General features: G+C 34.2%; 1 protein-coding gene across 2 annotated transcripts in view; it reads left to right on the top strand.

Moving 5' to 3' along the window:
* The first annotated feature begins 4,752 nt into the window (after nucleotides 1–4,752).
* Nucleotides 4,753–10,389, top strand: part of LOC106664502 (tectonin beta-propeller repeat-containing protein) — a 27,828-nt gene continuing 22,191 nt past the window's right edge. For both annotated transcript variants that reach the window (XM_014390267.1, XM_014390268.1), the window contains exons 1-6: nucleotides 4,753–4,971; nucleotides 8,397–8,622; nucleotides 8,701–8,883; nucleotides 9,146–9,298; nucleotides 9,363–9,455; nucleotides 9,506–9,904. In XM_014390267.1, the coding sequence (XP_014245753.1) occupies nucleotides 8,398–8,622; nucleotides 8,701–8,883; nucleotides 9,146–9,298; nucleotides 9,363–9,455; nucleotides 9,506–9,904 (1,053 nt within the window). In that variant the 5' untranslated portion in view covers nucleotides 4,753–4,971; nucleotide 8,397. The remainder of the gene's footprint in view (nucleotides 4,972–8,396; nucleotides 8,623–8,700; nucleotides 8,884–9,145; nucleotides 9,299–9,362; nucleotides 9,456–9,505; nucleotides 9,905–10,389) is intronic.

Here is a 10,389-nt window from a genome sequence, read left to right as displayed (position 1 = left end):
ATTTTCGACGAGTAGCGTCTGAACAAGACACTCATATTTTTTTAATTTATTTCAAACTAAGTATATTTAATTTTGTCGTTATATTAATTACAACATTCGTATTTTAATGTAAATTAAATTAAACGTGATCAAAGATTCATGTTTTATAAAAATTATTTAATTATGATGGTTAGGCAGAAAATTTATCAAAACACCCGAATAACTTTATTTAAAACAACTAAGTTTAACAAACAATTTCTTACATGGTTGTGCTCATAAAATTTAACTAACAATTTATTACATGGTTTTGCTCAAAATTATGCATTAAGAACAAATGTCCATACCCTATCAAAACGTGGCAAGACGGGTAGCATCTGGTAGCGTCGCATAAGTTAAGTGTGCTCCCCGCTTAAGCTTTTTCAGTCATTTTCTAATTAATTATTTTATGATGATAAAAAATAAGCCTTATTCCTAATGCAGAAAATAAATTTATCACATTACATAAATAATAGTATATTTAAGATTCTTAGATACGTTACGTTTTATGCACACCAGAATTCATAATCTTGCCTCAGATTTACTAACCTTTCATTATGCTTATGGCTAAAAAATGTATATTTCCTTACAACTTACGAATAAACCAAATCTTGGGATGAACCGAAAGAAACTGACCTACCACCTAAAGGGAGATTTAAAGGTGAGTTGTCCAGTAGTGGTTTAACAAATGAAGTACACACTGAAACCCAAAAAAATTGGCAAGAATTTGATTTGCCGGAGGATACAGCGATGTATATCTCAAAACGTGTGTTGGATTGAAAGATTAGGGCTTCGATTTTGGATTTCTTACTGCACAATGTTATACATCGCCTGGGCTATATATAATCCATTTTAAAAAAATCTCATTTAAGTATAGAAAAGATTATGATATGATTGTAATGATAGAAAATTGAATCAGAGGTGGAATATGACAACTTTCTAATCGATATGCTAAAACCAACAACCACGAATTGGAACATTTCGATCAGAGAAGAATCAAAAACAGAGGCGCACTATGAAATTTGACTACTTTTTTAATTTGACAATGTTTTGGTGATATTTTTTGTTTTACTACTTTAAAAAATAATTTCTAATTATAATTAGACGTAGACGTAATAAGAAAGTATTTGTTTTTGTCGCCGGTTAATTCATAACTTTATTTTAAAATCTCCACACAAGAGCTTTTAATCCTTTAAAAATGCATTTATTCATTATTGTGTTGGTGGTTAAAATTATTATAAAAATGCCCATAATCAACGAGCAAAGGAGGATGAAAGAAATCAGCGTTTCGCTGCAAGAGTTTTAGATTTGCCTAAAACTACGGCTGTCAGGCATTCAGTAGTACCAGGAGATTGCAAGGTGTACTCGAAGACCAGGATCGGAACCCCCAAGAGCCAAGGGCTGACGACCGATTTATCAGATTTCACACTTTGAGACATTGCTTTTCCAATGCTTCTGAAACATCTCAAAGACTTCAATTGTGCAGGGTGTGACAGTAAGAAGGAGACTGCAGAAGTAAGTCTATGAGGCTAGCAATGGGTCGAGCACTTACAAGAAACCATCATCGGGAGTGCTTTTGCAAGGGACACCAATATTGGACGGAAATAGTAATGAATGACTTGTTTCAATACGAGTCCAAATTTATCTTCATCCACCAAATGGACCTCTTCTAGTTTATCAAGGAGCTGTAGAGCTCTTCAGCCAACATTGTCAGAACAGGATCATTCAGAAGTGGTTCAATTATGGTATGGAATGGAATTTCTTTGGAGGGAAAAACGTATTTACACATTATTAATAGATAGATAGATAGATGGATATAGATAGATATACTTTATTTACAAAATGAAAAAATTTAGAGTTAAAAATAAAAAACAGTATTATTATGGCATGGTATTAAGACCGTCAGCCAGTACACATTATTAATAGGTTGTCACTTAATGCAGAAATCTACCCACTGCAGTTCTTAAGGAATATGTAGTGCCATTTGCTCTGTTTATTGTCGATCAATTTTTATTTACACAAGATAATACAAGACCAACTGTCACCACCAGTGTTATGCAGTACCTTTGAGATGTCAACATTTACATCCCAAGAGGCCCCCCTGATTTGAACCCCATTTGGTACTTTTGGGAAGAGCTCGGACGTCGGCTAAAACAAAGAAATAACCCTCCTACAGCCCTAGCTAAGCAGAAAGTTACATAAGTGAGATTTGGGATGAAATTCCTCAAGAGGTTAAAGGCTTAATTAGGAGTATGCTGAGAGGTTTATAGAGTGTAATAATAGCAAGAGGAGGTAATACACCCTATTAAAGATGGTTAAGTTTGTTTTATAATGTTTTATATTCATACACTAATTAACCAAAACAAATAGCTCTCCCATAAAAAAACCTAAACAAAACATACCGGAAGACCAGTCATCCAAATTAGCCAATACATAACAAAACCTCACGCAAAAGATAGAAGTAGAAACTACAATAAACTTTTTACCCTCCATACAAGACAACTGCCATTGTTAACGCAGCAAATCAGATTACATGATAAAACTAGCAATTTTCTACAAAACTTCCATGAATAAATACCATAAAAGACCCTGCAATGAAGTTTTAAAAAGCACATGACCGTGAAACCACATTCCCCAAAATTCTCGGCACCCCCAAAAATACATAAAACGTAATCACAAGATAAGTCATCAAATACATACAAATTACAACTATGTCCAAACTATATCTAATTTGTCATAACAAATATATTATATCCATTGATTCCATAAACATAATATGACAAACACTATACCAAAAAATTGTTAACAAATATGCAGAGCTATTAAATCAATTAAAAAGTTTATAAAGACTTTAACTGAATAAAAACCAACAAAGACAACACACAGAAAAAAAAATCAAATATGTCATTAACAAAGCCTTTAGATCATAAACCTTAAATGCACCAACATGAACCCACAGCCACCAAAACTCGCAGTACCCCAAAATATACCTATAAGACCAGTCAAAATTATTCAAAACACACGCAAAACTAAACACTATACATTAATTGTTTAATGAAATTCAACATAAAATATCTAATACCTAATAAAAATAAAAATCAAAGATATACAACTTACTCCTACCTCAAAACTAATAAAATTCGACATAACAAACTTACATTCATAGATACAATAACGTAATACAGATGACGACGTTAATTTGTAAGATGGCCCAATTAACACAAATTCAGCCATACTCGTACAAGTATTGCGACAAGATCATTACATATTTTTTGCAACTTTTAACTTTTTAAAAGTGCAACTTTTATCAAATCTAAAAATCAGTTTATTTTGCGTTAGCAAGGCCAATTATGGGATTTCAGTGTGGGGAAGAACTAGTAAGTTTTTATTAAGCACCCTAAAGGTTACTAAATATTGTCTAATAAAAATAATTTAAAATAAACCAAGGAGATACAACACAAAGTTACTATAAGAAATTTAAACAATTATTTTTAAAATGATCAGTGATGATGAAGGTTTAGGCATTGACACGGTGCTCATCACTGTAAGGTATAGGTCCTGGGTTTGAATCAAGCAGCCCTGCATTCAAACCATATTTACAAATAAGCTTTTTTTCTTAAAAAACTTCAGGGGGTCATATGACCTCTGCTGTTGTGATCCTCATTAAAAAAAAATGTTCTTGCCTTTATACGTTTAAATATAAATTATTTAGTAACAACTTACATCACATATGATTAAACCATTGCTATGATTTACTAAACAAGAATACAACTAAATACTACATTTTTTCTTACAACAGGGTACTTAAATTTATTTATGAAAATAGAATTAATATCAGTAATTTCAGAACTTTAGTCAGTTACAAAAACTTTATACATTCATGCGTTCTTAACTCAAGAGATTAAGTTTCTCAGTTTTTTCCTAAATTAATAGTATTTTTTATTTATTTCATTATAATAAAAAAACTTTCTTAATTTTACAACTCATGCTATCTGTCACAAGTACTTAAACATGTAGAAAGCAGGCTGTAATGGAATAATAACAAATTACCTTTATAATTATGTGTTAATTTTTTTTTACTGAAGTAAAAAAAAACTATATTAGTTTTTGTATTTTCCATTATAGCAAAATAGATTCATTTATTTTTATTCAAATCGACATATTGATGTAAATTATGTCTCAGCAAGGTTGGGCGTTAGTGAACTAGCTAAAACATTTTAACAAATCAAAATTCATCCAGTCGCAGGCCAACTTTGAAATCCAATGTGCAAAGTGTTGACAATATATTCACAAAATATATATACACACATAATAATTATATAATTTTTCAGTTTTGCTTGACTGGCAGTCATTTTTTTGTCACTTATGTGAATCCAACTTGATTGGAATTTTTAAAAAATTGAAAAACCGATTGGTAACTTTCATTTTTTAATATCTTGTTATTAAAAATAAACAAATATTATATATTTAGTCAAATGATAGTTTCTAAACTTTTAATTCTTTTGAGATGTTTCTCGTCTGAGACATATTCATTTGGAACTCCAACATAATTCTATGTTGATTTTGTAGTTATTGATTGTGCGTTATCTCATGTATAATTTTTCTCAAAATATTAAAACGGAGAATTTAAAATAAATATATTTATATATTAAATATATTATGAACAAGATGAACATGCCATTTTTTGCTGTTATCAGGGAGGAGCTCTTAGCAAGTGCCAAGTGTCAAAACCAGTGCTGCTTCCAAGTTGATAAGACGATAGGCAAGTTGGAGCCGAACTCTTGGTACATCATTCATCTTACAACGTCCGTCATCAGAGACCGTCTCATGATTATCAACTGACAGTTCTGTCAGATTAAAAAGGCAAAACACGAGGATTTCGTTCGCCGAGATCAATATGCTACTTAAAAGCTGCTTTAAAACAAAATGCTTGCTGTAGGAACCCTGGGAGATAAGGTATATTACAAGATCGATACTCGTGAATTATTTTATTTCTTTTAATGCCCATTTTTTTCCTTTTTTGAATATAGAAAATATTTCCTTCTTTGAATATTTCTGGCAGGTTGACTTTTTTGGGCTTTTTTCAAGTCGTTACTTGCCAAATTGTTTATATTTAGACAAGAGTTGTACAAGAGAAGACTAATTTGTCTTTAGAATAAAATTTGAGCAAAAAAGCACAACTTACATCTTGTTTTTTTTCCTTCAAAAAGCTAGTTTTCTTATCAACTTCAGAGATTAAAAAAAAAATCCTTTTTTTTATTAAAACAAAATTACATTTTTCTCTTTTATATGGTTTATGCACCTAGAGGGAGAAGCTGCGATAATTACATTTCTCATGAAATTTGCTAAAAATCAGTATTTTATTATATTGCGTCGAGTTCTGCAAGTTCGCTCATGGCCTGGCTATTCTCAATTGTTTTCAGATCAGGATGATCGGATACGACAAAGCTACAAATTGTTTTATGTTGTTTAATACCTAAGAAGCGGAAACTGTTAGCGGGTCGTCAGCCATTCAATTTGTCACAGACGCGGTCATGGGTTCAAGTTTAAATCCCAGTGTTTCCGAATCCTCAACCATGACAGAAAAGGAAATCAGAGTTTAAGATATAATGATTGAAAATTAAATAAGACAAGATTGTATGTGTATGTGTACAGTACCAAGCTACTTTTGCAAAATTGCTGTAAATAAATTTTTTTTTAACTTTAACATTCCAGGCTTTATGCTTAACATTTTTACAGCGTGGGTTTGTTAATTTAACCAGCTTCTGTTTAAAAAGACTTCCCAGCACAGTTTATGAACCTAGTTTTCAAGGGTAAATATTAATTAAAATAAATCCACCTATGTAACATTTACCCTCTGAAACAAAACCTCACATAATTTTCCTCAACAACATTCCCATTCATATCACTAAAACCAACTTTGTACGCTACTTTGAGTTCTATGCTGTTTAACCTAGAACCAATGCGTACAAGTAAAAAGACAGGAACTGAACAGATGATTTAGACCACTTGGACACAAATCTAACGTGTAGACAAAAACTGACTCTACAAAACACACTTCTGCAACCTTTGTAAATAAATTAACCCCCATCAAATTTTGAAAGTTCCACGACAAACTCTCCACTCACTCCAATGCATGTTCAAAAAACCTATGCCTATAATCCCGTCAGACGACTAATATGGAGATGGCCTCAGGCCCTCCTTGCCATGGACTAGCTCTTGAGCAAAGTTGTCAATTCCCCTCAGAACATTTACTAGGACAAAGTACTGTAAATATGTTTGATAGAATACATGCAACTACAAAATGTATTATTTTGTACAGATGGTAATAAACATATATTTTTTTAAATTTTCAGTTTTTCAAAACTTATCATGATTGATATACTCACACAACAATAAAACTTGTAAAAAAATATACAGTAACATATAAAAACTTGTGAATATATACGAGCCCAATTATATATTCAACTTTAACAAGTGAAAAGGCAGTCCGAATAAACCTGATTGATGAAAGAAATTGGCATACAATCAGCATAGGACAGTATTTTCAGGATTTGCAATATAAAACTACACTTTTTTAATTATTTTTTATTTTTTCAATATTTTATTACAATCTGCAATTTTGGATACGATATATTTAGAGCTATTTATTTATTTACATTGAGGGGAGCAAATCATCACTTATTGTTCTTTCACTTCTCTCCACTAAATAAACTTCACTACCTACTCCTCAGAAAGGATGTCGTGGGGCCATTTCCTCTTGAGACGCCTTCTGGGATTGTACGAATGGGTTCTATCGAGCAAGGTGAGATATTGTGGCGATGGAAGGGATTATTGTGAAACTTGGTAAATTTTTTGGGATTAAATGAGATTTCAAGTTCGCTGTGGAGGGTAGTATTGAAGATGGAATATTTATAATTGATCTGAGCATTTTAGACTGAAAGAATTTAAGACATTGGATTTTGGAAGGTTTAGCGGTTCCCCACAGTTCTATACTGTATATCCAAGTCAGTTGTAGTAGCTGCAGTTTGTAAATTGTAAGTTCGTTTTTCATTGATTTCTTGGATTGTTTGTAGATAGACCATAGCGTCTGCTTAGGTCCTGTCGTCTGTCGTATATGATGATTGTGAAGCGTGAGCCTAGATGGATTGATAATGAACACTGTCTGATTTGGGGACGAACGTTGTAATGTATTGTGAGAGATTTGCTTCAGAGAATAATTGTGACATGGATGCACTTGCTTTCATTTATCTTCATTTTCCATTTTCAATACCAATCTGCTATACGTGTGATAAGACTGCAGATTTTCTGCCAGCAGGATCAGGGTTAGAGGTAAGTTGTAATCGGCAAAAGATGCAAGAAGGGTGGTATATTTAGTGGGAACATCTTCAGTATAAAGGATATAGAGGATTGGTCTTAGCACACTGCCCTGCAGTACTCCCGCGGCCAGAGAGATTCAGGGTAATCTGATCCTTGTCAGCCCTGAAAGAACTAGAGAGTTTTTGGAAGGGCATGCTTTAATTTGTTCAGGAGACCTTGTGCCAATGCGGTCAAATGCTTGTGCCACATCAAGAAAGGCACCCAAACTAGTGTCTTTGCATTCAAGGAAGGTGGATATGTTTTAAGGTTTAATTTTGGCAACAGTCTTTTAAGTAGAATTTTTCAAATACTTCGGACATGATGAGATGTAAGATAATTGGGTGATATGATGTTTAAACTGGTTTGCCAGGTTTCAGGAAGAGGATGATGTTAGAGTATTTCCAAAATATGAGAAAATAGGTAATGGGCGGAATGTACAATTGTGAGGAATACAATAGCTTTTTGAGGGTGAATTTGGGAAATAATTAGGTCAAAATCAGGAGCTTTGTGTTTTGGTAAGCAGGACAGGGTATATTTGACCTCAGCAGGAGTGATTGCTTTTGGACGAAGGGACGTAGGTGAGGAGATATAAAGTATTCAATAATTTTCTATTTTTATTGAAACATTTCATGCTCTGAATGAGGAATGAAGGTTTCGTGGAGTTGTTGAGCAAATGTATCAGCTTATTCTTGGTCAGACTTGGCCCATGGTCCAACGTCTCAACGGAGGGGAAAAGATGGAATGCTTCTCATGGCTGTCCAGAATGATTTATTAGAGGTTGTAAACTTTACTAAACACACTGAACTTTTAAAAAACTTTTTGTAATAAAGTTTCATATTTTACTGTTAGGCTAGTTTCATACAAGGTGGTTTTAGTTGATTAGTTAATGCCATGAGCCCAAACATTTTTTGAAGATGAATGTGTAATGCTGAAGCAGACTAGTGTCAACTTTAGTCAGTCAGTGGGGTTAAAAACAGCGGCTTTTTTAATGTTACAATTCTTTTTAATTGGTTTAATTACAGGATGCCAAGTTCTATGCTATTTGCTGTTAACAATGAAGGGCGTGTCTATGGGTTATCAACTAATGGAAGAAACTGGAGAGAATTTCCTTATCTTGGATTGGACTTCAAGCAGCTGTCTGCAGTTCCCAACTTTCTTTGGGCTGTAGGCAGCGACAGCCAGATTTATGTGCATGTTCATGGTCTTGACATCCCTATCAGGATAAAAGAAGAGGCCTTTGAGAACCAGGTGTGCACTAAATTAATTTCGTTTATACTTTTTTTATGAAGAAATTCTGTTTATAATCGATAGCGTTTTCTGTTTTAGAGATGGTATCCTTTGGAAGGGTTTTCTAGCAGACTTTTACCGACGGATCGATACCATTTTTCAAGCGAAGATGGCCTCACTGAGAGGTCGCTTGAAAAAATACGCGTTCCTTCTATGGCCTGGCAATGGGACAGCCCTTGGAGGATTGAGACTGTTCTCAATGGTGAACCCCTGGATCATGATGTAAATTGTTTCACTATTTTTAAGATTTAGTATTGAATTGAATTTTAATCAAATAAATTCACTAGTTTTAGTGGTCCGCAGTTAATATATTTCAATTAAGGTTTTTAGTTAATATAAAAAAGTCATTCACGATAGCTCAAGTGGTAGAGCAGCGGCGTATCTAGCCGAAGATCGTGGGTTCGAATCCCGCTCGTGACACTGACTTTTTTATCTCATCTAAAAACCTTAATTAATTGAAATTTAATCAAATAGTTTTTTCCAGGGTTGGACTTACGCGGTCGACTTTCCGGCAATATTCTGTAGTACAAAACAGTGGACTTCATGCGTGCGAAGGAGAAAATGGGTGAGGAGGAGAAAATATTGTGCCATGAATTCTTGGTGTGCAGTTGCCCCTTTACATCATGACCCAACGAAAGTATGTTTTTTATAAGCTGTTATTTCTTTATCAAAAACCAAATATTATATGAATTTTTATGCAGGAGCCTTTCATAGATGTAAGTGTTGGTGGGCAAGCAATGGTTGATACTTCAGACAGTTCTTTGCTGGTTTGGGCAGTCACAGCTCAAGGAAGAGTAAGTTATTTATTAATTACTCAAGAGTTATAAATTAATGTGCAATTTAGGTCATGCTCAGGAAAGATGTGAGCTATACATGCCCTGAGGGAACAAGATGGGCTGTTGTACCGACTCCACTTGGATGTGATGTCAAAAGTATCAGCTGTGGAGCAACAGGCATGGTCTGGGCTACACTGTGGTCAGGGAAAGCTCTCATCAGGCTAGGCGTGACGCCATCGACTCCCCTGGGCGAGACCTGGGTTGAAATAAGCCCACCAGACAACTTAAAGCTGTCACATATATCTGTCGGTTCCAATTCCGTGTGGACTGTGAGTTCAGAGAAGAGCGTCTGGTTCCGGAAAGGCGTTAAGGGCGATTGCAATGCCAGTGCGGAACTTGCTAAGGGGACAGGTTGGGTCGAAATGGTTGGAAATATGTCCATGATCTCAGTAACATCGGATGACCAGGTACTTCTACAATTTGTTCTTGTTATACTATTTTCTTTTTGTAAATGAACGTATTGGATAAAATTAGATTCGCTAAAGAACTTTACTAAATTCTGCATAATTTAACCTGTCAGTAGGTTACTACCTAGATAGTTGGAAGCATAAGATAATATTGTTTTTAACAAATTAAATATCATCTGGTCTCTACAAAAAACAGCTTAGAAAGTTTATTCTGATATCATCTGTAGTTAACAGTCAGTCACAAAGAATTCATAAAATTGCCATAAATAGATTTACTGGGGGGCGTCGGTGGCCGCAGCGGTTTATGCGTTGACACGGCGCTCATCACTGTAAGGTAAAGGTCCCGGGTTCGAATCCAGCGGCCCCTCATTCGAACCCGACATACTTACCGGCACCCTGAGTGTTTATATGACCTCTGCTGTTGCGAACCCTCGTCAAAAAAAAAAAAAAAATTACTATACGAATCAAAATTGCAAACTACCAGC

The sequence above is a fragment of the Cimex lectularius genome, unplaced genomic scaffold (assembly GCF_000648675.2).
Source record: "Cimex lectularius strain Harlan isolate CLEC.00 unplaced genomic scaffold, Clec_2.1 scaffold8, whole genome shotgun sequence".
Lineage (NCBI taxonomy): Eukaryota > Metazoa > Arthropoda > Insecta > Hemiptera > Cimicidae > Cimex > Cimex lectularius.
This window is presented reverse-complemented; position numbering and strand designations above follow the sequence as displayed.